Source organism: Oxyura jamaicensis, chromosome 6 (genome assembly GCF_011077185.1).
Source record: "Oxyura jamaicensis isolate SHBP4307 breed ruddy duck chromosome 6, BPBGC_Ojam_1.0, whole genome shotgun sequence".
Taxonomy (NCBI): Eukaryota; Metazoa; Chordata; class Aves; order Anseriformes; family Anatidae; genus Oxyura; species Oxyura jamaicensis.
Window position 1 is genome coordinate 27,186,064 of NC_048898.1, and position 26,904 is coordinate 27,212,967.

Below are 26,904 nucleotides of genomic sequence, written 5' to 3' on the forward strand. Positions count from 1 at the left end.
CTTATAATTTTTAACCTGATATCACTATTTTTTCAGGTGGAGGGGAGAGAAATAACTCTGACTCATACCTATTTAAAATGACAATAACAAAAATATTTCTAATACAAGAAAAATACTTTTTTTTGCCATTAGTTTATACTGTTTCCAGCTTTGATAGTTACTGGTTTGGAACATTTACCAGCAGCCAATGCGGTGATTATCTGGACAGGATGCACTTATTTGATCAGGGCAATCTGTTGAACATTAAACAATATTTGTAGCACAGTTAATTATTTGTGCTGAACTAGCTCACCCTCAAATGATTGTGCCTCATCTGAAAAAACATAGGCAACAAGACAAAAGCTAATTTCAGGACAAATAGAGCAGTGCAAGGATGGCTAATGGCGCATTGTCCCTTCAGGTTCTTCCACTGATCCTTTTCTTAGGGAACACACATTTGTGCGTGAGTATGTTTTTATTTCACTTTACTTGCAGCATGCCAGCCCTGTGCCTTGCTGAATCCTTCCTGGGTAGCTGGAGAGGATAAGGAGCAGGGACTGCACACCTACCTTGTCTGCAGGAATGGCAAGGGGATGGTTCTGGGCTGAACATGGGCAGTCACGGTGCGGTGCCTCATGTGCTAGTGCAGCCACCACAGCTGCTGAGAAGGTGGGTTTGCAGGTTGAACAGCTCAGGCTCGGGCTCTGCTCAGGCTGAGAGGTTTTGCAAGCTCTTTGGTTGAAGGTAAAATTTATCCCAGCCATACATTTTGGAGGGCTGAGTGGTCATTGCTCTTAACTTTGGAGGTATGTTAACAGCAAAATGTACAACAAAGCAAGGCAGAGCCCTGCGTTGGCAGGGCTGGAGGTATTACCCCAAGTCTCTTCAGCTCGTCTTTAGAGAAGAATGAAAGAATGGCTTGTACCAAAGCAAAGCTGCAAGTCAGTTTTCAAAATATTTCTTTTTTTTTCTCCAAGCACTGCAATCAAGTACATTTTCTCATGAAAGACTTCCAGTACCCTCAAACTCCTGCTTTATAATGCCAATTCCTATGTACGGTGATTTCGTATTTACTGAAATTAATTTCAAAAGTTTAGATGTTTACATGTTTAAATTGAGTCCTTTGGGAAAAATATGTAGTGAGAGGCTTTAATAGGTGATGAATCCTTTTGAAGAGCTTGGTGAGTTTATAAGCAGTTATTTCTGCTACACGCTAGGGTTTTTATTAATTAGCGTATCATCGGGACTATCCATCCACTGGCAGCAGTGGATGTGGCATACTTGATCCACCGACACATGACAGCTTATGGGAGGATCAGTTCTAGAGCAGCTCAGTGTCAGTCCTCAGATGTCGTGGGAACCCAGTCTGATATAAATCAGCCCACGATGAATTGGTTTGTTAATTCACACTCAGCAAGGCAGGTGTAGGTGCAGTCTGTGACAACGTTAAGTCTTGCACGGATTTTCCTGACTAGCTCTAAGTGTTAGATTAATTCATTTGCTTTGACAAGCCTTTTCTGACTCTGGTCTACATATTGCTGTGGAAAATGCAGTGCATGTCTCCCCCAGTCCTGAAAATTCATTAACATTGCTAAAATGCAAAAGCAATTCTGCTGTCACTGAAAAGCAGCACGACAGAATATTCAGCAGGCTAGTTTTTAATAAAACATGTTTTTTCTTCATAATTAATATAACAAGGTTTTCTGGCTTAGCACTTGGCATGAATCCCAGAAAAAAAAAAAAAAAAAAGAGGGGAATGAGTCTCTGTGACGTGACCATTGCATGACAACCATGTTTTGAGAGGACATTTTGCCTTAATGATTTGTTCCAAAGAAGAATTTACACTGACATATTTTGAATGAAAAAGTAACAGAGTTTGCACATTGATCGAATCACAGAGCTCTCCCCCCATTCCTGTTTACATCCTTATTTCCCATACTATCTCTTTTCACCATTCTCATTTTTATTCAAATACTCTTTTAGGAGTTTTTGTAAGTAACATCCCACCTGTAACACTCCTATTAATAGAAGTGTTATTGGTGTAGTAAAGAAGAAGTCAAATACAGATTTACACAATAGCTCATATTGAGTCAGCCAAAATAGGACAGAAAAGAGCTGGGATATTTATGGATCCCCAGAGAGTTTGGAGGAGGGCTGTAAGGTGACGATGTCCATTTGGTCTTTCACACCCTGAGGAAAAACTGGTTTCACCTGCATGAATCCAAAGTATTTCCATGATGCATGAAAATGCATCACGAATGCAAGTAAAAGCAAAACTTGCTCCTTTACTAACGTTTATGATGCAACTGTATAAAAGACTGTCTTCCGATGTGACAGGTCTTCCAGTTTTTGTTGGGAAGGGCAGGGCTTGGAGCGACAGAAGTTGTTATCCACTGAATATTTTGGAACTTCGGAAAACTGATGCCTGCTTAGTAGTGATGGAGGTGTTTCAAAGTCACCAGCCACGTCCAGGCCAATAACTGAGTGCATGTAGTAACAGAATGGGAAGGATTAAAGTTAAGATTAAGATTAATACTAATATATTAATAACTGCAAAGAAAATTTTCATCGATGCCTATGTGCTGGCCCACAGCACATGTGAAGCTGTTACCAACAGCACAAGTCTTTCCATGTCTCCAGTGCTTGGAAAACCATATTTTAGGGTGAAAAGACCCCAAGTGTCTCTCTGATATCTTCTTATGGTGGTGTTTCTACCCACTCATGGATCCATCCTTGCAGCAAACTCCCATTTCTGCTCCCGTCACCCTCTCCCCATCACTGCACCTCTCCTCTGAGGGCCTTATCCTCCCTTGTGCCACGACTAAACCCCTGCAGAGAGGAGCTAGCACTGACAATCCCCTCTCAATTCGCACCCCACCAGGTGCAATGCCCTTCTGCCGCACTCTCCTAAATTTTCCTGATGCAGCAAAAAGCGAGGAAGCCCTGGGAGCGCCCCCAGCTAATTGTGCACCACGCGCTCCGGGAGGGACGCGCGCCTCTCTGGCACCCCAAGGCAATCAGTTTATGCCCTGAAGCGTGCAGGTTGATATCCCCTGGAACTAAAGGGACTTAATGACTTTGCATAAGCTTTAAGTCTAGCAGCATAACCTGCGATTCTGGCACCGGCTGCCAAAGCGTTTGATAACACGGCGCATGCGTCAGTGCCACATTTCTGGCTCGTGCAGCCCCCTTGGAGCAGCTTTTCGAGCTTCCCCTTGCTCTGGCATCCGATGCTGGCTCTGCTTTCCACCGGGGAGCCCACGCACACCTTGTCCATGAATGAGCAACTTTAAAACCAGCCAGCTGCTAGCAAGCCATCTCCCACAGTGCAAAGATTAACTTGGAAACTTTGATCTCTTGGAAGGCAGGAGCAGGTCGCGCCTGTGCAGGGAACCGGGCCAGTCTCTGCAGCACCTGCGAGGGCCGTGAGGCTGCTTTTGTGCTGGGTCCCAGTGGTTACTGTGTCAGGTGCTACCCCAGGAAAGGTTCACAACCAAATCATCAGGGAAATAAAGACATTGCATGTGAACTTCCCTGGGTGTCCCAGGACTGGTCAATAAGGAGCGTGCCACCTACTTGGAGGCAAACGCTGCAGTTCGGCAGGAGGCAGGAGAAGGCTTGCTAGCAGAGAGGTGAAGAACTCAGAGGTTTTGGTGGAATCCTTTAAGGGAACGGTTTCCCAGGCTAAAAATACAACATGTGCTGCATGTGTGCTCCAGATGATAATGTGCCCTGCTTTCATTATGCTTCAGCCATCGCCTTGGCTGAGAAATATAATGTCATTGCTGGAAAAGCCACTTTCCCTTGAAGTTCAAAGACTGTCACTATCCAAGATGGTTACAGGCAAAAATCTGGCCGATTGTAAGAGCATCAGAACCGTCGATTCCCTCCTCCTTTGGCGAGCAGCCCAGACAAAGGTTCCCACTGAGAGCTGTCAGCAGGATCAAGGGGTTCACGAGGAAAAGGCAGTAGTTGTGCCTGCCCTCGTGGCTCCTTCGTGCCGGATGTCAGTTGTGGATGGAAGTTGATCAAATAGCCGTCCTCGTCCTCCTGCACAGCCCCATGCCACCACCTCCTCGGCTGCAAAACCGTGCCAGCGCAGGGGAAAGGGGCGACATTTGTGCTGCTGCTGTGGAGGCTGCTCCGTGTGGCAAGTTGCAGGAGAATTGCCACGATGCGGTGCAATTAAGCATGCAGGCCAATTCATAGCAAGGTAGCTGAATTTTCGAACTCCTGTAGAGATTTTGTTGGGAATTATGTGCGTGTGCAGGGGCAGGTTTTGTCCCTCTGCTAGTCTGCCACACCAGCTCAAATAAGTACATTATTTGCTCTGGAGTTACTTCTGGTTTGCACACATGTAAATCTGCAGTCTAACCCTGGGTTGTCGCCTATACACTGCCTGTTTCTCCACCTGCATTTGTGTTTTAATTATTCATTTTGATTGTAATAAGGGGTAGCAAATGTACCCAAGACACAATCAACAGTTCAACTGCAGAATGCCCTTGGCAGATGTAAATAATTTCCCTTGAATTTAGGGTCAAATCTTCCTGGCTTTATTTGGAATGAATTGCCAGAGTTTAACTGGACATTTTTGTCAGAGTTGGAGCTGCAGGATTCTGTCCTGAGACCAAGAAAGCTCCTGGTTCTGGCACTGCTGTTTGAAATCTATTATATTTCAACAGTCTTCCTTTCTTGAGGGGTCGAAATGGAAAAATGTAGAGTATCCTATATCTGCAGTGTTTAACCTTTGCACAAAGCCTAATTAGCATAGTTTGATGGTTCTTTGGAGAAATGAAGCTTTGGTGAAGTGCTAACCATGACAATGATAACGACAACAAAGGTCAGGTGAAATTAGGAGATTTTGAATTTCAGCCATTTTTCCACCTTTTTTTTTTTTTTAGGAGCCCTATAAATGTAATCGGTTCCACACTCAGCAACACACCAGTACCCACATAAAATGTCTCTCCTGGATTTTGTTTTTGCAGGGTTTCTTTTTTTTTTTTTTTTTACGAGCCTAAAGTCATAAAATTTAAAATTACTCTCCGCCAGTTCTTCCAGCTTCGTCCCCCATCCCTGCGGACCCGCCGCGAGCAGGATCCAGCGATTTTATTCCCTCTTGAGAGAACGCACAAAGTATCGGTGTCGGGCTGCAGAAAGGAGACTGTTTGGTGAAACAAGCCCCACAGTCTCGTTTCTTTTCTCTCCCCCCTCCTTCTCCTCCTTTTGTCTGCATCCTGCTCCCGGCTGGGCGCAGTACTGCACCTCGTCGGAAGGACAAGATCCTCCTCTGCTGGCCGTGAGCAATACGGCACGGCGGGCGAGGGGCCCGGCCACATCGCCGTGCTGCCCTGCCTGCTTGCGGCCCCTCCTGGGCCCCCTTCCTGCAGCCCCCTTCCTGCAGACCCCTCAGCATCCTGCATCCCACGTCCCCTTATCAGACCCCGCACCCCTATCTCATCTCCAGCATCCCGCATCCCACCTCCCACATCCCATCTCCCGCATCCCATGTCCCACACGCCAAGGGGACACGTTTCCATGCCCAGGAAGGGGCAAGCTCCCACAGGAGGGAAGGAGATGGGTGCTTCTCTGGCTTCTGCCACGTAGTCCCATGAAAGGCTTCATGCAGGGAGCCAAAAGGTTGAATTTGGCCCCATGCTGGCTAGCGGAGGTGGAAATGAGTCTGAAGCAGTGTGGTCTGGTGGACCTCAGAAGGGAGAGGAAAGTCTCCATGCTGAGGGACCAGGTCAGCCTGGGGCTTTGTACCCCACAGATCTGCATCAGGCATGTGAGAGGCAAAGGGACAAAATGGTTTCATTTGTTGAAATGGTTTCATTTGGTTTCATTTCATTGTCACACCAGGTTTGTGATAAAGATTAGGTCAATCTCCTGAACTTGCAAGGTGGTACTCCCAGCGTTGGGTGCTCCAGGAACATTTGTTCCAAACAACATTTGTGTTGTGGCAGTGGATAGTGGGGATAGTTGCCTTCACCCAAGACTGGGAACCCAAATCTAGGGCTCAGCCACCCTAGAGCACAGGACACTGCACTGAGGGAAACCTGGGCATTTTCCAGGGCACGAGGCCATTGCAAGAGGTTTAGAGTGCCTGACCTCTTACGAGTAGCTCTGCCCATGGGGGAAGGCTTGGAAGGGTAGCCTGGAAAACTAGTATAGCGATGTGCTTAGGCTCCCTTCTGTCTTCTGTTCTTGGTATTTGTCTTCTCCTTGGACACTGGGAGACTCCCAGCTGTGCTCTGCAGCTGGGGGAAACTGAGGCACAGAAGAGAGCAATGCAGTCACCTCCACACCTCATGCAGCTCATGCTGGCAATTTCTGCCTTTCCCACACAGAACAAATGGCTGCCCTGAGTGCGGGGAAGGTTTAGCACTTGAAGACTTGAAGACTACTTGAAGACAAAAGCTTCTGCCCTCAACCCCTCTCCAAGCCCAGGGCAGGAAGGGGCAGCGCTGAGGAGGGTACTGAGGTGCAGGCACCCGGGGAGCAGCTCCCTGCCTCTGGCTGCAGGGGGACACTCAGGTGTGAGCTCCAGGTGGCAGCCACAGGTGGGGGCTGTTCTGGGTCATTGGGGCAGGTTCTTATTCATGGCTGCTTATTCATTCATTCCTAGCCACAGCCTGGTATTAGCTGGGAGTGCTTCTGTTCTGTACAGAATACCTAATACAATGCACAAGTAAGAAGTGTTTTTACAATTAATTACATCTGTAGCAAGGTGCACGTAATAACTGTGTGTCTATACTGTCTTGATCACACGTTAAATTGTTTGGAAATGCATTTTATTCTGACAAATCACGTGTGGGATGAAGCAGTGCAGCTCCAGATCTCCTCCTTCATGCCCGCTGTTAGCGCGTGATCTCACCACTGCCAGGTAGCCCTGGCTGCAGCTGTGACTTACAGCAAGAAAGGATGAGTCCTGATGTGGTGGCAGTACATTTCATTTCTGCCTCACTTGCTCTTCAAAGGCTGAGTATTGTTTTCCTCCTCCTTCTGCTCCCCGTTGTCATTTGCCCTTGATCACAAGCCAAATAGGAAAGGCTAGAGCCCCGTGTCAGAGGGTGAAAGCATGGCATTTCCTTCCAGGAAGCACCAGAAATGTTCTCCTCTGTCCAAAGGCTGTTGATCACCTTCCAGCTTGGAGGGCTGGCTCCCCACATGTGGGCTGCCCTCTGCTCCATCCTGCCTAGCATCTCAGGCCCCTTGGTTCTGGCACCTGGCTGTGGTGCCATTAGGTAAACACTCAGTGTGTGGCCACTTAATAAGTAAAGGCAATTAACTCATTTGGGACAGGTTTCTAATAAGCATGCTGCAACTTGGGCTGGGTGGTCAGAAAAGCTAGAGCTCCCCCCCGGTTGTTGGGAGTAGTGTTTTTAAGGCATTTTGGTGATCTTTAGAAAGAGCTCTTAAAAATGCAGCCTGGGTGCATCTGAAGTGGGTAATGAACTTTGCACGGGGGCAAAGAGAAATGTATCAGAAGTTGTGCTGTAGCCATGCTCCAGGCTGAGTTTTCTTTTCAGAACCTGACTCTGCTATTCTTTATCCCCTGCAGACCTCCTGGTTCTCCCTGACCGACTTGCTGAATGGTAAGTGGATTTGGTTTCTTCCCTTGAAGCTCTGCATGCAGGCCTCACTGCTGGCAAACTGGTCCATCAAAATCCTCAGTTAGTGCCTAGCACTGAGTTTTATTAACTTCATGCATGGCTTTGTAATGCCTTAAAATAAGGCCTGAGATCCTGAGAAGGTCTGTTGGACTCTGGACAAGTAACACAGTCAGCCCTTCCATGCCTTCCTGCATGCTCTGTGGTGGTGCAGAAAACATCTCTGTGTTGCGGGACTTATTTCTGGAGCTTATGCAAGCAGGATCAGAAAGTGTTCGATAGCTCCTGTGAGTAAAAGTCAGTGAAGGTGATGTAACATTATGATGTGGGTAAGAGAAATGCTGTGATGAACTGGGGGGAGGACACTGTAGATAACTAGTGAGGACTTGTACATGCTCTTGCAGCCTGTTTGATCTATGAGAGGATTGTGGTTTTATTGCTAAGTTTAGTGATTTTGTGGGTAAGCCTCGTTCTTTTTTTTTTTTCTTGAATCTAGTGTCTCTTAGATTTGAGCTTTATAAATTATTAGGCTAATTATGAGTAAATTAATTTACTAGTAAGCTATTAAATTAATTTTCACACAAAAAAAAAAAAAAAGAGAGAAAAAAAGTGTGCCTTTACTATGCACAACTTGTTCAACTACATGCCTCTTGGTTCTGCTGGCGTTTTGGTCCAGCTGCCCTGTACCCATGCAGCACTGGTTGCTTCCCCAGACCAGTGTTGCTCTCCTCATAGGACATGTGTGGCAAGCACCTTTCCAGAGCAGTGTTTAGCTTCTGCACGTGCTTAGACTCCTTCAGCAGCTGTTAGCAGCCAATGCCCTCCAAGGGGTAGGTGCTGCAGAACTGCTCTCGTGTAAGAGCCCCAAAATTGTTTGAAAGGAGTGAGGGCTTGGCTGTTAGCCTCTCCTATTCCTTCTGCAGTTTCTTTCTGAAGTTGCAGATGCTCCCAGCCAAAACCCATGTGGAAGGGAGGAAATACCGAGAGGTCTGTGCAGAAGTAAATGGGAGACTTGTTTTTTGAAATACCAGCAGGATTTCAGCCTCATAAAAATAACTTTACTTTATTCACAGACCTGCAGACAAAAAGTATTTAGAGGTGTGGCAGGAAAACTTATCCTCCTTAAATTAGGGCAGATCTCAGTCTGTCCCTGGAGGTTCAGAGAGCTTGAATAAATGCCGGGTGCTTTCTGTGTTGGCAATAGGCTTTAACTTTGCACATCACTCATCTCGACAACTGCAGTCCAACAAAGTTACCTTGCCATTCAGGTCACTCGATGGCATCCTAATGCATCACTTTCGTCTTGGAACATTAGTCATGACTTGATCCAGGCAAGGTTTTGAAAACAGTGTGACTGCCGGCATTGGGATATCTGTTCTCCCCGCAAGAGAGAGTCCATGTAAGCTAATGAACAAGAGGATATTGATCAGAAATCCATTACTTGATTGACAGCTCTTGGCAACGTGAAAAAGTGCAGATGAAAGCTTGAGCAGTTTAAAAGATCACCCAGACCTCAAAGCTGATTTGAAGCTTTAAAAGTCAATCTCTGCCTATCAATTATGGGGGGATTTTTTTTGTACTACACAGAGGAAAGTTATTCTTTGAAAATTTGCATGCAGGATGTCTAATTTAATTTCATGTAATAGTCACATTTCAGTGACAAATGTCAGATCACTGCTTTTTTTAAGCACGTTAAGGTTTTCCAGCATTTATAAAGAAAGAGCACTCTGATTTAATAATATGTTTAAATCAACCAGTGTATCAGGCTGCGTTAATTATGTGCTCAGATTTAAAAAAAATGCTATTTTTGCTTTACTAAACCTATGGCTTGTTATAAATAATTTAAAAAATGGAATGGAAACACTTCTTAAATAAGAGATATGGAAGCCAAATAGTTATTTAGTGTTGAAGCAATGATAAACAGGAAGACATCTTTCAATTTGATGTACCCAAGTCAGGGGTTTCTGTTCGTTCTTTTCTGGTGCTTAATAAATGATTGATCTATTGCTAAGGACTGACACTAATGTAACAAAATGAAGTGACAGTATCATCATTTCTTGACACCATCCTTGCACTGAGAAGCCGGTAGATGCTTCTGCAACAGATTCACTATTTGTGCTTGTTGGAGGCGCTTGTTTTTTTGGCTACCAGCTCAGCAAAGTCCTCTCTCGCCCCTGTAAAGCATGCTGGGCATGTCTGCAGTGTGCTCTGAGCAGCCGTAACTCCCCTGTTCATCCTTCACAACTTTTACCAGGTATGTCTTTTATAGAAAAAAGGCTACCTTGTCTCTCTGAATAGCTCCTTAAAGCACCTGTGGAACAAAACCCAACACTACCTGCTAAGATTTTGAAAATAAACAGGGAAACAAAATCAGGCTCCTTCACAATATTCCCTCCAACTCAAGTCCGCCTGCAAAATCTCCCCTCAGACAAAGTGAGCTCGCAGGCTGCATTTCAGGCAAAACCCTCTTTTTGTTTTCCTTTCTTAACTACATCACATTAAATTTAATTTTGTTCACCGTAGACAATGTCCTTATCTTCCAGCGAGATCCTTCTGTTCCTCAGCACGGCACACACTTCTGCAACACTTGCACACTGTCGAGACTTAGCTCCTGTGGAAATAATGAGCTGAGGAAAAGGAGTCTTGACTTGACATAGCAATAAATGAGGTGAAACTTTCCTCTCTCTTTTTTTTCTTTTTTTTTTTTTTTGGTGAGAAATGAGAGTTGGCATGTAGGAAGGGAAAAAAAAAAAAAAAAAAAAGGACGAAAAAAAGACGGTTCTATTTTAATATGAAATATAAAACACCCATTGTACAAAAGTGGATTTTTTTTTTTTTTCAGAAGCAAAGAAAGAATAAAGATAAAGGCTGCAAGAGAATGAATGAGGAGAGAAAACTAAGATAATGTAGTCGATAATCAGTTCAAGGCAGAGCATTATCCGTGGGGCCATCAGTCCGGCCCTAGGGGAGAGCTTTTTAAAATCTCTCTGCTCACAGTTTAGCGCTGCTCATTACCATAGCTCGTCTCCGACATGCCGGCAGGGCTTCTGTGTGCCCACACGATTCAGCCGCCCTGAACATGGTCTGGCAAAGTGCTGGGGGATGCTGGCAAGCATGGGCATGCTCTGTGACATGGGGACATCGTGCCCTCAGAGGGACTCTGTGGGCTCGGAGACTTGCTGCTCTCCCCCTGCCAGCAGCCGAGGTTCTGGGGATCAAAGCAGCAAGGCAAAGGAAACCTCTCTTGATCAAAGGGCCTCGCGCACTGCGGGTGGCAGCCACCCATGCCTCGTGTCCGTGCCTGCTGGGTCCCCTGCCACCAAAGGGCAAAGCCCCGGTGTCCCCCCACCCCAAGCATCCCGGCACGAGCCAGCGCCTCCAGCTCCCTCCAGCAGTGGTGGCGAGGCCATGGCTGAGGACAGCCACGTGCAGAAGTGGCCTTGTGGCAGTTTTAACACCTTCATGTGTCCATTCCCTTCTCCTCCCCACAGACGAGGCTGCCGATGACTACGAGTACTATGATGAGCACACGCAGGCAGAGGAGGACCTCTTCCACCAGACACAGACCTTGGAGGACCCTGACTGGTTCGAGGATTTCTTTGGCTACAGCGACACCCAGCAAGGTGCTCCGGGGTGGGAGGAAGGTGAGGAAGGGTGAAATCCCAGCCCCACACTCACAGAATGTGGCAGGCCTCAGCTGCCAGCCTGCTGGTGAAACGCCTGCATCAAAGGGATGAGTTAGGAGGATTGTTTGCTGTGTTCTCCTTTGTGTTTCTCTTGTAAGGAGCCTGTGTTTTATCTCTGGGTTTCACAGAATGGATTCTGATCAGGCAGAACATTTCTGATTGCTACTACAAAAAAAGCACAGGCTTATTTGTCTATAGACACTGTAAGACGTAATTGCTGTTTTCATGGGATATATGTTCTGTATTTATGCTGGAAACCAAATGTAGAGCAGGTTTCTTTTTATTATTTTTTTCCTATTTCTATTTTGCCAAACTTCAGGAGAGCAGGAAAGGGTCCTCTGGGCTGCTCAGGGAACACAAGAGGAGAGGCAGGAGGCTGCCGGCCATGTCCCTGCTCATCCCCTGGTACAAGGGAAGCAGAGTTGGCATGAGGCTGGCTCTGCTCACCCCAACATCGGTTGCTCCAGCATGGTGCTATTTATACCCTGGGGGTATTACGTAGCATAATAGCAATGGACAGCTTTTCCAGGGGACTTTCAGTGCCACACTGCAGCCAGGGCAATGCCAGATCCAGACACTGATGCACTAAGCACATGGAGGCAGATGCCCAGGGCCAGCTCTGGTCCTGAACACATCTGCTTCTCCCCCTGCTGCAGAGGCAAATCTGCTCCATCACAGGCTTGTAAAGGGAGTTGGAGAGCTCCAGACCCAAAGTCATGAGCTCTCAGAGCTTACAGTAAGCTCTGCAGCAATTTGTAGCTACTCCTGTGGCTGCTGAACCAATGCATAAGCATGGTGTGTGTTACACTGGATGCTGTGCCCAGCCCATTAAAAAAAAAAAGAAAAAGAGGGAAATAAAACAGGTGAGGAGGTAGAAAAGCTGAAAGCAAAACTAAAAGCCCTCTATCCTCACCCTAGCTGATCCATGCTCCTCTGATCCCTGCAAGAACAATGGGCAATGTGAGAAGAGAGGAAGCAGCTTCAGCTGTGTCTGCCCCAAGCCATACACCGGGACTACCTGCGAGAAAGGTAATCGATCCTTGCTGGCCGACGCTCCTTGTTCTCACAGCTGACGTTACTGCCATGGCTCTGCCAATAGAAACAAGCACCGGGGCTTTATAAACCCACTGTTCACTGAGGTGAGGGTTTTAGCAGCCCGCTGCAGTCATGTCGATATGTCTTGCACTTAGCTCATGTTCCAAAACCAAGTCTGTACAGAAGAGTATCAGTAACAATTTCTGGCATGCAGAAAGCGCACCTCTGTCCCCTCCCACCCAACTTGGACACTGGTGAGCTGCTTGTTGGTCTTGCAGCCTTTTTGCTGTAGATGCTTGAACAAGAAGGAAAATCCCAAGCCACACTGCTTTGTGGTATGGTGTGAGAGCTGGGTGACCACCTCCTGGGGAGTCAGGAGAAAGCACAGCTTCCCACCGCCCTGCGGGGGCACAGCTCTGTGCGTGCACAAATGCTGGTGAATCAAAGCGTTTACCTGTTTACCTGTTTCCCACAGTGAGGGACATGTGTCTGGAGAAGAGCTGCATCAGAGGAGACTGCCTTGTTACACTAACCCCACCTTACTCTCAGTGCAGCTGCAGTCATCCCTACAAGTTACCAGACTGCCACCGCGGTGAGCGCAGCCCCAGCAGAAGGGGCTCTTACTTTGTGGGACACTGTGGGGGTGCTGGTGGGACTGGGTGGCGCTTCAGTCCTGCCCTGTCTGAGATGGCTGCAGGTCCCAGCCGTGGGGATGGGATGGTTCTCACCACGTGTACAGTGTGGTGGTTCAGTTAGTAGCAAAATGCCCCATGCTGATAGACATTTTGCAAGAGTTGATAAGAATTCCAATCTGAGGCCAAATGGGGGCTTTCCTGGATTTCTGTGGGGTGTGTGAGTGGCTGTGGAGCATCCAGGAGAGTCGCTAGGTCTTCTCTGTTTTCCACCTTGACAGCATCTTCACAATGCAGGCCAAACCCGTGCAAGAATGGAGGAACCTGCATACGGCACAGAAACAGATCAAAGTTCACCTGCAAGTGCCCTGAGCCATTCAGAGGGAGGTTCTGTGAGATTGGTATGTCACAGCCCCTGGGGAGGCTGGGGCTAACCCTCCACAGGCTGCCTTCACCCTGCAGCCAGGCCGACCGAGGCCTTCCTCACCAAGAGCCCGACCACCGGCCTCCTCAGGGAGGGTGTCAGGGGAAGAGGCTGAGGGTTGTATGTGACCCGTGGGGAAGGAACATTGGGTTTTTCTTAAACACCAGAAACATGATGTAGGGAAGGTTCACAGCCCGTTGTCTGTGCCTCCCCAGGCTGGGGACAGCTGCTGATACATAGTTTGGTGGTACTTACCATGCAACAAGGTTTTGGGTGTTTGAAGTCAATCAAGCTTCAAGCTGGACAGGTGTTGGGGCATAAGTCTTGTTTCTGGCCTGTCTAGGCCAAGAGATATTGCTATGTGATCCAGTGGGTCTTTCTGATCCCCCATCAAATTAATGTAAGGCAAGGAAGGAAAGGAAGAGGAGCCAGTTCAGGCAAGGAACAACTTTTTATAAAGACTTTTTCATATTAATGTTGTCTTCTTACAGGATTGGATGACTGTTATGAAGAGGACTCCCTTGGGTACAGAGGAAAAGTGAACCAAGCAGAGAATGGCAAGACCTGCCTGCACTGGAATTCCCGTTTGCTCTTGGACCTCCCTATTAATGCATTTATGGAGGATGCTGACTCTTATGGCATCGGTGAACATAACTTCTGCAGGTAATAATTTGAAGAAGCAGCTGTAGAGATCACTATCAAAGAGATCACTGAGTACAAACTGCTCCCAGGAATTTGGAAAACTGAGGGTGTTAAAATCTTGCATATTTCTATCCAGTGCCTGTCTATAAAACATGAGGTTGTTAGGGCTGCATTCCCTAAGTCACTGCACTGAAGTGAGGCTCCCAGAAGCAGCCCTCAATTTCCCTTGTTTTTTTTATAGGATTAAGCTAGGTAAGGGGACAGTAAAATGGCAGAAGCTTCACTCTCTTTTCTTAAGTATCTTCTTTGTCAAATCTTATGAAAGGGTATGTCTCAAAGCCTGGCTCTTTTATGGGAGCATAAGGCTGCTCCCTTAAGCATCCTTAGCTCCCTTGCACAGTTTCGTGGAGATTTCCCCACTCTGGCTGATGCTCAACTGTTGCCTTCAGGAATCCTGATGAGGATCAAAAACCCTGGTGCTACATCAGAAAAAATAACGAAGTGGAGTGGGACTTCTGTGACATTTCACCCTGCTCAGGAACAGGTAGAGTAATGAATTAGAAGTGAGCTGCTTGGCAGTGTGTAGGTGGTCTGGATGAGCAGGTCACCACCCGTTGCTTAACTCCTCCTGTGTGATATTATCTCTGGATTACCCATTTGCTGTCTCTTCCAACACAGCTCAGGAGAGCCAATGGCCCACAGACAGCCTAGCAGACCCAAGTGGAACAAATTCAATATTCAAAACATGTGGACAACCAGAAGGTCAGAGGGCACTCAAGAGGATCTATGCTGGAGTTAAAACTACAGCTGGCAAACATCCCTGGATGGTGTCTCTGCAGAGAAAGACTTCAAGAAGAAACACACATTTCTGTGGTGGAGTGCTAATTAAATCGTGCTGGGTTCTTACTGCTGGACACTGCCTTACGTAGGTGCTTGTCCTATGCCTAGGGTAGATAAACATATAAAAGAAAAACAGGCTGGCAGTTAAAGACAACTTGGAATTCAAATGATTTACAATCCAAATTATTTCTGGGAATCAAACTGAAAGGAAAACACATACAAAAATTATATATATGCACATGAAAATATATAAGTATATATGAAAAAATGGTGCTTGCTGGAAATACAAATTAGACTTACACCTCATTCATCTAAATTGAGATAAAACAAGTGTGCAAGAGGAAAACAAGAGGACTATGAAAAGATTTTACAATATTTGAAAGAAGGGATCCATGAAAACCTCAGGGAATATTGGGATACCATGATCAACATCACCAATTGCATCATAGTTAAGATCTCCAGAAGAGCACAAACATGCCTTTTCCTTCCAATTGTTTATGTACCAACTAGCTCAGAAAATGACATTTCCTTGAGCATTTTTTTTTTTTTTTTTTGAAGAGGTTGGAAGCCACTAGCTTTGGAAATTGGTAAATTACACTCTAGAGATCATTCCAGAACAGATGATTTTAAGTATGCTTAGACAATGGCAAAGGATTGTAATCCCTTGACTCTGAGTTACCACTCAACATCACAGCCATGGTAATAAACTATTTGTACACTGCTAGTCTGCCCCAGAATAAAACAAAGAAAAATATTAAAGTAAAAAATAATAATAAAATTTAAAAGTATGTTCATGCAGCTTTAACTCATTTTATTTAATGAGTTAAGAGCACATGTATTGTCCAACGCTAGAGTTTTCCTGACCAAGCCCCATTATAACAATCTTAAGAAATCTTCTGGTTATGCTCTAAAACAAGAAGCAGTGTCTTGACTTCCAGATACTAAAGCTGTAGGTTTTCACCATTGATATACAAGGTCTGTAATGTCTGCACCACCACAATAGATAATGTTGTTTACTTTACTCTTTTTGCAGAGAGCCAGCGGAAAATCTCCAAGTGGTCCTTGGAAAGCAAGACCTCAGGAAGAGGGAACATCAAGAGCAAATATTTGATGTGGAGAAGATCATCGTACATCACAAATACAGTGAGAAGGGTGGTGTCCCACACAACGATATTGGTAAAACCATTTTTATTAAATGTGTCTCAACTCTAAAATCAGTTGCCTGAAGTTGCCTACAACTGAAGTCAGCAAAAAATTCCACTCCTAGAATGTATTCTGTAAATTATTAGGTCAAATTATGGTTTATACCCATGTGAATATTTGGGATGTGAATCGTGTTGGGCAGGTAGAAACCCTGTGCGTGGGGACTGAAAAAATAGGGACAGATCCAGCATGTAGTGTGAACCATATGTTAGTGCAAGCCTGTATGCCGCCACAGGGTTGTGGTAGAGGCTGATAATGATGAATAGGGATTAAAATCAAAATACAAATTACAAATACTTTTATCTTGTCTCCAGCATTACTGAAGTTGAAACCAGTTGATGGTCACTGTGCCGTGGAATCAAAGTATGTGAAAACAGCGTGTCTGCCTAACTTCCACTTTCCCGTTGGGACTGACTGCTTCATTTCAGGATGGGGTGCAACAGAGACAGGTAAGTGAGCCCATGAGCACTCTGAAAAAATCTCCCCTCCTTACTTTTTTTTTTTTTTTTCTTGGCTTGGTTTGTTTTTTTGCTTGCCACCTGAGACACCTGATCATGGTTTCATCTGGAGCCAGCTATAGAAGTAAGAAGGTATCGAGAGAGACTATTGTACAGTTTGTGAGTTTCAAGACAGGACTAAGACAAGCTGGAACTTTCACATGGTTTTCCATCTCATTGGGTCAGATAAAGCTTTTCAGAAGCAGCATCTGGATCTTCAGATGAGCTGGAAAATAATATATAAAAAAAACACCAACGCTTTTCAAGTTGAACTAGCTCTATCCAAAACCTTTCTTGCCCATGGTAAATCCTGAGGGGAGAAATTACTATGCTTAAATAAAAGATAATGGCAATTTTCTGAAAAATGCATTTTCTCATGTTCTGATTGATGTGTTGCTGTAAAGCAGCAGAAGGAAGATGTGTCACTGAGGCTGCAGTAGGTGTCCTAGTTCTTTGTGACTGATACAGCCTGATATGATACACAGGACCAAATTCTCCCTTCTGATGTAACTCTCATTGAAGTCCACAAGAGACAAGCACATACATTTGATCAGAATGCACCAACAGAATTTAATGGACATTTTTTTAAAGTTCCAAATACAAAAGTCTCTCTTAAAAAGTGAAGGGGGAAATTTATTATTATTATTTCCCCTACAAAGAATATCAAGTATCCTGCATGCGTTCAAACTAGATGGCTCCTTCTTTGAGCAGAGCTATTATTAGCATTTCAGGAAATCACTGCAGAAATAGAATATTTCCTGAATCTCAGGCAGAACCAAACTTATAAACCACCTTTAATTATCTACAGATGTAGTACTTTGAAACTTTGGCTATTGCCTTTAGATGTCAAGTTATGTCTTTAGATTCCCTGTAATTAATCATTGCCTTTAAATATTGCATGATTTTCAGTTTTCATCTGTTTCATTAGCCTATGTGTTACAACATCTAATGGCACTAGTCTGAGAAGTGCTGAGCAGCTCTAAGCCCCGTTGGGACCAGCAGGAGCTGCAGACCACCAGCACCTTTGAAAAGCAGGGTACCACTGACAGGTGTAGAGTTGATCTGAGCCAAATTCTGAATACCTGACTTTGCTTTTGTTCAGGCAACAGCTCAGTGTCCTGAGTGAAGCCTCCAGGCTCAAACTCTAACCCTTATCAATGCAGACATGCTTCTTTTCTTCCCAGGCTAGACCATGCACCCCTCCCTGCTCTTACCCTTTCCCATACAAATGGCAAGCAAGCTCGTATTTTGAACAAAGGCAACATGTAACAGGACTGCGAGGAAGGTGACTTTTTTTTTTTGGTGTACATCCTGCAGATGATATATCCCATCAGCTGCTAGATGCCAATGTCAAGCTGATTTCACAGAAGCAATGCAATGCACCCAGAGCATATGATCAGCTACTGGATGAAAGCATGTTTTGTGCAGGAAATCTTCAGAGACCCAGAGCTGATTCTTGTCAGGTCTGTTTCCTTTTCTGTATTTGAACACTAATTTTTCGTGTAAATAGTCAGGATGTGCCGAGTAATAGCTTTGGCAGGGTACTGCATATGTATCTGTTTCTCCCATCAGTGTATTATTTCAACAGTCATCGTCTTTCTTCAGTACAGTTTGAGACGTATGCCCCTAGAGCTAATGTATTCACTGTCAGCTACAGGCAGATCTACGGGATCTAGAGACTAGCCTGGGAAGTTTGGCTTCTGAGGCATTTTGTCTTAATAACTTGAAAACTTGCCTTTTTTTTCATTCAGTTCTACTACAGCCACTACCACGAGGAACAGTTCTAATCTGATCCTCACTACCAGAGCTAATACTTACAGGGGAAGTCAGCTAGTGCAAATGTGAACCCAGTTCATATTTATACTGTCATTAGTCTGGGGAGGAGATTGAACAATGGTTCCTGTGGTGAAAACTACCACCGCAAGGATACTTAGCAATAGAATAAAACTGAAAACTACCAACCAGCTCAGAATAATTATTTTTGTTATTGTTATCTCAGGGGATTAGTGGTAGGGGGATGGTGTGGGGAAGATCAACTGTTTTTTCTTTTATGCTGAGTATCACATCTTTGTCTTTCTGAGTTCATACTCTGACTGCCTGGTACTTTCATGCCTGGGAAATTTCATTTGACTTTGTCAGATATACGTCATAGACTTAAACAGAAATTTATGTCCACAAAAGTCTAGTGTGGTATGACCTGTTTCCAGAGCTGTAACCCTCCTCAGGAACGGAGCAGCACCTGCTGATTCATCTGCTAGGAAAAAAAAATCATTCCAATTTCAAGGTCTTTTGGTGAGAGAAGGGAATTCTTATATTGGTCAATGTTTTGCTTCACATTTTGAACTAATTTTGTATGCTTTTTATTTTCTCTTATTAGGGAGATTCTGGAGGCCCTCTAACTTGTGTAGAAAATGGCTCCTACTATGTATATGGCCTTGTAAGCTGGGGTGATCAGTGTGGGTTAAAAAACAAGCCAGGAGTTTATACGCAGGTGACAACATTTCTCAGTTGGATTAAATCCAAAATTCAGTCGGAGTCAAGATCACTTCAGTAGGAGACAGCTCTGGAATGGCAAAAGGTATTAAATCCTGTTGAAAAAAACGTATCTAAATCTATTGGATAATTCTTGATTTTTTTGCATGTTTTGCAAGTAGAATTATACATTTTTTGTCCAATGATTCTGTAACCCTATACAAAAATTTGGAAAATGGGATTGGTATTAAATCAGGATATAAAAAGTAGACATCTGCAAGCAAAGATTCAATTCCTTAAAATAATAATCTCTCTCTTATCTGAATTCCAGGGTTTACAACCTTCTCTAAGCAGCTACCTAATCTATCTATAGCAACCCCTCCTAGCTTCTAATGAGCTAATCTTGATATTTTGTTTTGGAAGATTTTAAATAGATTGAATAACTAAAATGATCCGAATACATCCTGTTGATCAAGAATAAATTCTCTGTTGTCCACTGAAAGTCATGACCTTGATTAGTCAATAACTTTGCTTCCACTGGCCCTTGTCTTGTTGGTCTGTTAAGCCACCAAAATCATGCTTTTGTATTCTCTTAGGTCAATGGTGCCAATAATCCAGTAACGTGAAAAACTCCAAAGGTCAGAAGTATGAATAAATCTGACAAATCTGGTTCCAATACAAATGATTTTATATTCTACCAATCAGGTTCATTCATCTGTAGTACAAAGCTGAGCCTGCCAGTCACCTAGTATTAATTTCATTTACAGCTTTAAATAAATATCAGCCTCTGTAATTCATACAATGATAAATCACAAAGGATCCATGCAAAAATTAGAAAGATCAGTTATAAATTGCAATGTCTAGCTTGCTTTTTAAAACAAAGAAAATAGATGCCATCTATTGTGCCTTCCAGAAAAATGGAAAAGCTACAAGATTTGCAGGATAAGATGAAGATCTATTTGTATCATGTCATGTTTCTGTTTACTTATACAGATGAATTTTCCTTCTCTTGACTTGCAGGATTTCTGAAGCATCAGGATTGACTGTGACCTGCTGCGATCCTTCTGCCCCCAGTTGGTCCTGTAATAAGATCAGACAACTAAATAGTGAGAACAGCCAATAGACAGGAGAAAGCTTTAACTTTTATTCTGTAAATATATTTACAAATTAAAAGTTACCTCTACTGGAAACAACTGGACAAAATCTGAATTACTGCTCTGTACTGAGGACATCTCTGCCGTGGAAAAGTGCAGATAACTGACCCATTCATGTAAGTTAAATGACACATATATCCAAGGACAGAATGTGCTCAAGGCCTAATTTCTAAATTGAGCCTTAAATAATGAGCACCCTAGCAAGTTCCAAGTGAATTGCACACCTGTAGATTTCCCTGGGCCCATCAGATCATTACCTACGTAGGGCTTAAGAAGATACTGCCTGCATTGCTCAACCATAGTTATAATTTATTTCCTGAGAAGCTTTTCAGAGGGGAATGTAAGTCATGGGTATGTCCTGTTTCTTTTGTGTTCGCTTATTGTTTGACTTGTTGCCAAAGCTAAAACTTAAATGAAACAAGTATTTAAAGTGTAGAGCTTCTTTTTTACTGTAATTTAATGCTTCCTAACTGCAGTGGTTACAAGATCTCTGTATGGACTTTTGTTCTATTATGCTGGGAAATTGCAGGCTGGGAGCCATGCTGTGGAGGTGAGGGAGAAGGAAAACCTGGAAAAAACAAGTTTGTAATTTCTTGCAGCTTGGGACAGACAGGGGTGCAGGAGGCTGGAGCAAAATGCTTCCCACAGTACACTTTATGTTCTCAGGAGTCTACACTGAGCCTGTCAATACAGCTGTCAGTGGAGATTACAGGGTAACAAGGATGTGTCTTGCCGAAACTAGGAAAAGAGAAAGGGAGTTGCACAGGGAGTCCTTTCCAACTGCAATTTTGCTCTCTGTGGATATACCAGGACACTGTGAGATCTGACAACATCCAAAGTTAAGGGAAACGCATCCTGTAGTGTAAGTAAAATCCTGTCCTGTGGCACTTCTAAAGGAATTACTCAACCCTGACATAGCTGAATTCCGTTGAGAAGTTCCTTCAAGCTGAGGTGTACACAGAGCTTGATGATGGAAGTGTATATTTTCTGTTTAAATAATTAGGAGAAATGCAATGTCCAGGGAGCATCCAAAAGCATTAAACAGGATGTGTGCCTGCCTGCCTTCTACAGAGCAGAGCTCTTGCCATTTATGAGAAGAATGATTTACTTACAACTTGAGGTCCGTACTGAGCAGAAGCAGCTTGCATTGCCATGTCCCGAAGGTATGCCAGCTCAGCAGCTCTTCTTGCCATTTCGACTTTGTAAGAACCTGGGGGAGTCCAGCCAATGCCTCTGAGCCAGTTCAAGTCAGACTTGTATTTTACCTGAGAATGAAACGTACACTAGCGTGTATTTAATTTGTTAAACATTAATCAAACCACATGACCTGGGTTTTCAAGAGAGAGCATATAAGGAGCAACAGGGTCAATAATAAACTAATTGTTTATTCTCCACAAACAGACCATAGTTCTTTTAAGAATGATTTTGTTGATAGACAAGCTCTGTGAAGCACGTAGCCACAGACAGCTCCTAGCACCTGCCAGGATAGTGCCACTCAGCTGTACTTACATCACTCTGCAGCTTATAGGCTTGCTTTGCATGCTTCACATTTAGCTGCTCAGGATCACAAGTATATTCATGCAAGGGCTGCTTGTAGTTAACATTGCTGGCGAGCTGCTGGCTTCTCTTAGCATGCAGGAACCCCGGCTGGTTAAGGTGACTGTGGAATTGTGCCCTGTTTTGGGCATATCCACTCCTGTACTGGTTGTCACTCTGGAGTTTCCCCACTCTGAGGACATGTCTGATTTTGGGATCATCATTTGCACTGAGGAATCCAATCTGCTGCCCTCTGCCTCTCAAAAAGGTTTCTCTGTATTTGTACTGCAAGAGATATAGAGGAAAACTCTCATTTTCATATTTACATCACCTTCAAATTCCATTATGAAATAACTTATCCTCCCCTAGCTACCCATAACAGTTCTTGTAGTGCACAGAGACCAAGGGTTTGTTTGATATCAACCTGTATCTGGTAATTTAACGTTACACTCTAGGAGAATGACCTTTGTGCTAATTTTTTAAGGGAGTGGAATGGCTTAGGGAGCCCAAAGTAATCCTCTCTTAAAAGCAACCAAAGTTCTTCTTATGTACACCGAATAAGCAATAAAGCTCTTCTATCTTCAGCTTTCTTGGTGACGTTGTCTCTGCTCAAAGGTGACACGCTTTATTCTAGCCCATGGCTAGCTATCCCTAGCCTGACACCTAGCTTATTTACCTATAATATAATACCCTTCCTTCCCAAGAACAGCTCCTCGAAATGAAGAGCAGCTTGGTATTGGACATTATTAATGGGAGCCTTTAGCTGGAAACCTTTGCACTTAACTGGCATGTGGTTTCACTGGTCACCCATTTTTGCAAAACAGACCAATGTTCTCTTAGGTCACAATTCACCAGTTTTACAGGGTGGGGGTGGCATGGGAATAGGGTTGGGAAGCGTTTGAAACAGAACAATTCTTACATCACTCGCAATCTCTCTTGAAGCCTTTGCTGTCTGGAACGGAATGGCGTCAATCCTAAAATCATAGCCAGATGCCCTTGTCTGTTCCCAAGATGTTTTATACACTTTCTGCGTTGAGAAGAAAAGAACAAAACAGTCATTTCCCCCCCACAGCGTCTTAAACATAGTCCCATAACTGCAATAATAAATGTTTTATCCTACTGGGCTTATTTGTATCAAGAGTCATCAGTACCATCTCCAAGGTTTTGATCCAGTTCTATAGCACTTCAATTTATTTTCTATTCCCCATAATGATAAAACATCTCATCTGAAAAATGCCACCAGGGTTTCCTTTTGTACTTGAATGTGGTTGTTTTTGATTTGATTTAATTTCTATTAGAAACTGTGATACATCAGTCACATCAATATTGCATTGATATTGCCCTTATTCTCTCTTTTGATACATCCACTTGCAGTATCTTGGGTTTCATGGCATCATAACTTCAATGCCAGTTATTTCAAGCTTTTCTAATGATCCCTGTCTCTATTCCACAGCCACATGTGGCTTCATTAACTCATCTGGAATAACAGCCAGTTCTAACATATTTAATGTGACTTTGTGGATGTGAAATACATTTACATCCTGAAGAGAAAAAATTCTCTAGATTTGGTTCTTCCTCCCTTGGAAGCATTCTTACACCAGCCTCTGGTCTGTGTATCCTGCTACCCAGCTGTTGTACCTTAGCAGACACTTCTGGCTGTCCCTTTCTGATTTTATTCATTTTCTTTCTGTAAGACTTTGATTTGTGTTTTCTGGGGTTTGTGACTACATGAAAACCAGCACAAAATCCACTTCATATTTCAAAAGATATTTTTATGTTTCACTGATGGATTTCGTGCTAGGTGGTGCTTAGTCCAAAGATAAATTGAGATGCCAGAAGTCCTGCAAGAACCAGTAGGCAGCCTGGGTAGAACCAATACAGTCTTTACTGTGAGCTTTGGTAATAGGTCTAGGGCTGACTTTGGTTTGTGTGCAATCATCTCTTTGCCATGCTACTTTTTTTCCTCTGTCACTTCAAAGAACGTAAATCCTATTTCTGTTTTTTTTTTTTTTTTTTTTTTTTTTTACCTATAGAGGACCTACCACTAAACAAGGAACTCAAAGTCTTTTTCAAACTAAGGTGAATCTACCCCTGCAGCTAATGATGACAATGGTTTAATTACAGACTGGTATATTAGGGATAAACTGAGTGCCTCTGCCTGGGGTAAGCTGTCCACAAGCTATGGCTTTTTCAGTTCATGTCAGGCTCAAAGAACCCGGCTTCTACATATTCATGAAAGTTTTTCATTCCCAAGCAAACTTGTTTTCTTTAATGACCATTACCAAGTGGTAATGGTCATTAAAAAGTAAATGCCTCAAAGTAAAAGCCTCTATTACTTACATCACTGATGTGAAGTGCATTCTGGCGGGCTCGGATAAAGTCTGGATGATCAGGAGGCAGGGTATACTTGTGCATGGCTTCAGAGTCTCCAGCCTTGTACAGTCTCTGAGGAGTCAAAAGTTATTGAATTTAACTGATACTGGAATTGAGGTCAACTCTATAATGCATTATAGCACAACAGAAGTTACGATCATTTATAGTAAAATAAAACTTACATCACTGCACTGGAGATAGCTATTTTTAGCATGAATCAAATCTGGAGAGTCAACTACAGAAGTGAACTTCAGACTTTCTGGCTTCTGACGGTACTTTGTCTGGAGGAGGCAACAAAACCAAACAACAATTAAAAAAACACAGGATGTTTCTGTTAGTGATATATCATGATTCTGTATGTGTGATAACTGGTGCAAAACACAAATATCACCTTCCTGAAGCCATAGTAATGAAAACATAGCATTCTGCTTTAGACTCACTCTTTCAGCTAGTAAAAAAGGATGCCACTGTCTCGTTGCTGTAACGTCCAGGCACCAAACTTTGTTGTTGTTGTTTTGTAAGAAGGACTTTGCACTGGATATTCACATGCAAAATCTTTTGAACGCTACACTTTTGACAGCTCATAATTCTTCTCCATTAATACATAATACTGAGCAGGCTAGTGCCCCCTCAGCGTGACTGTCAATGCTGTACCTTTCTATAACATTTCCATAAGCACCTGCTTAGAATTTCATAATAGAATTTACTGCATTTATTTACTGCTACATGTTTTGTTTATACTCTTGTGTTTCATTCAGAATGGAAAATATTCAGCAGGTGTCACACAGTGGACTTGCATCTCCCGTACTGCTTCCTGGTAACTTACACCTTGTATAAACAGGCTCCCACATCAAAAGGAAATGATAAGCTACATTCGTAAGTGTCATGTAACGAGGAGCCTTGATGGTAAACAATTCCTACAGACGTACTATCCCATGAAAGATTTATCAGTTACCTCACTGATGAGCTCTCCAGCCTTCTTTACACTTTCTATCTGCGGAGATCTCAGAGCCATCCAACCAACTCCTTTCATGAAGTTCAAGTCTGATTTATAGCGATGCTGTTAAAAATGAAAATCGTTAGCTATCAGTTTTGTATCCACAGCTATTAAGGTTTTTTAAAAAGACTCCCTGATTCATATTAACATTTTGAGGTTTTTCATTTGCCATGCACATATCAGATCGTAAAGCCAAACTGTTTGCATTTGTTCATTCCACCAGGAATTAAATAATGTATCATATTCAAGTTACAAGGGAAGGCCCCACAAGTGAATTAGTATGACTCAAAGCAGTAAGTAATAACCTGTTTGTACTGGGCGTAAAAGAAACCCTTTTGAAATAATTTTCTGAGGTGAGTTCAAGTCAGGAATACTAATTATTTTATCTGGTGCAGGCTTCCTCATTAACCCCATTTCTAAGAGGAGACCTAAGATTCTTTACTTACATTAAAGGCTTCCTCTACCTCCTGATCCAGAAAGTAAAATGAGACAGACCCAATAAAAATTCAGAACCAGTAAAGTACTCTCAGTCCCAACAATTCTGACTTCTCCTTGCATGATGTTGGCCCACTGTGTGACTCTAATTTTTTTCAGTATTTTTTTTCTCCTACATAAAAAAGGGGACAGCAACCAGCAAGCTCAAACGGGTGCTGTACATTATCCTTACTAGACAGTGAGGGGATCAGATGCAACCACCTTGATCATTTCTCTGTGGTGTCTATAGGCAAGGAGCCAAGTCCCAAGGTCCTTATTCATCTCCTATCTTGACCCTTGTTAGGCAAGCTCTAAACCTCGTGCTGTTTGGACTAAGTCCTTGGAAATTACACTTTCCTATAACATAAACCACCATCACAGATCAGTAAACAGCAAAATATGCTGCTTACCTGGATCTAACTAACCTCTATGTCATCAGTTACCCATTACAGCAGAAGGCAGGAATAGCATTTGGAAAGGCAAAGAATTGCTTCTAGCAACAGCTCTCACACCATCCTGAGAATATCTCCAAAAAGTTGCGTAGTGAATTTATCTGCTTAGTCACTGCTCCCTGAGACAGCTAGCATAGTTTGACAGCTAAGAGCTCTTTGTCTACTACCAGCAGTGTAGCTGTGAGGACTAGTCATCAGCCAGGCGGCAGCAACTGGTGGGCTCTACTGAGTAGTAAACCAGGAAAAAGAAAGTTTAATCAATCAAGTAGTACTGATCTGGACAGTGGGGGGACAGGAGTACCTATGGCATTGTTGGATGGCCTGAGCAGGTGTATTAGATTTTCTTCAGGGAATGGCTTAACATGTTATTATTTTTATTAATTTAAAAAACATCTAATTATATATGTGTATGTGTACATTACATATACGTAATGTTATAATTGTACACACAAAACCAAGTACTATGAAGGTTGTTAACATAAAGGCAGTTGACAAAGTGTTCTCCCCGGTGAAAACACTCTCTAGTGTCTATTGTGCTGATCTGAAACTACAGCCAAAATTCTCTCACTCATTCCTAATCCTTATTTTTGCTGCCCTCCACGGGGATACCTCTGTTTCCCAGGGTAACACTTTTTTATTTTCATCTAGACAAATGAAAAAAAACGACAATTGTATACCATAATAGTAAAACTCTACTGGGATCCTTCAATTGGATCATTTGCTCCCATTTGAAGAGAGAAGTTAAGGAGGGTTCTTTGAAGATGCCTTTTCCTGGCAACAAAGAGTATATTTATATACTCTATAATATATATAGTATTATATCTAATATATTTGGGATACTAGATAGCAAATACACTGAGTAAGAAAGAAGGTTACACGCTCTACAGTGCTTTGATTG

General features: G+C 43.4%; 2 protein-coding genes and 1 long non-coding RNA gene across 8 annotated transcripts in view; 2 read left to right on the plus strand and 1 right to left on the minus strand.

Annotated features, from left to right (window-relative positions):
* Window positions 1–279: 279 nt before the first annotated feature.
* On the plus strand, window positions 280–20,604 carry HABP2 (hyaluronan binding protein 2). 2 transcript variants are annotated; one of them, XR_004751933.1, is made up of 15 exons: window positions 280–442; window positions 7,541–7,574; window positions 11,081–11,212; window positions 12,194–12,304; window positions 12,786–12,902; window positions 13,224–13,343; window positions 13,858–14,029; window positions 14,458–14,552; window positions 14,687–14,933; window positions 15,882–16,024; window positions 16,366–16,500; window positions 17,866–18,011; window positions 18,926–19,126; window positions 19,617–19,658; window positions 20,041–20,604. XR_004751933.1 is itself a non-coding variant. In XM_035330133.1 (14 exons), exons 1-13 carry the CDS (start codon window positions 374–376, stop codon window positions 19,100–19,102), a joined length of 1,698 nt encoding a protein of 565 aa, XP_035186024.1. In that variant the 5' UTR covers window positions 280–373; the 3' UTR covers window positions 19,103–19,126; window positions 20,041–20,604. The 2 variants fall into 2 exon arrangements, 1 of the variants encoding a protein (XP_035186024.1); XM_035330133.1 differs by lacking the exon at window positions 19,617–19,658.
* Window positions 7,825–10,386, plus strand: LOC118169132. Its single transcript, XR_004751934.1, has 2 exons — window positions 7,825–9,843; window positions 10,133–10,386. It is a non-coding gene; the product is annotated as an uncharacterized LOC118169132 (long non-coding RNA).
* NRAP (nebulin related anchoring protein) overlaps window positions 19,690–26,904 on the minus strand; it is a 50,583-nt gene continuing 43,368 nt past the window's right edge. For 4 of the 5 annotated variants that reach the window (XM_035330132.1, XM_035330131.1, XM_035330129.1 and 1 more), the window contains 7 exons: window positions 25,039–25,143; window positions 24,266–24,364; window positions 24,051–24,155; window positions 22,630–22,737; window positions 21,684–21,995; window positions 21,287–21,439; window positions 19,690–20,100 (listed from right to left, as the gene is read on the minus strand). In XM_035330132.1, the coding sequence (XP_035186023.1) occupies window positions 20,002–20,100; window positions 21,287–21,439; window positions 21,684–21,995; window positions 22,630–22,737; window positions 24,051–24,155; window positions 24,266–24,364; window positions 25,039–25,143 (981 nt within the window). In that variant the 3' untranslated portion in view covers window positions 19,690–20,001. The remainder of the gene's footprint in view (window positions 20,101–21,286; window positions 21,440–21,683; window positions 21,996–22,629; window positions 22,738–24,050; window positions 24,156–24,265; window positions 24,365–25,038; window positions 25,144–26,904) is intronic. The other variant, XM_035330130.1, reaches the window with a different exon arrangement.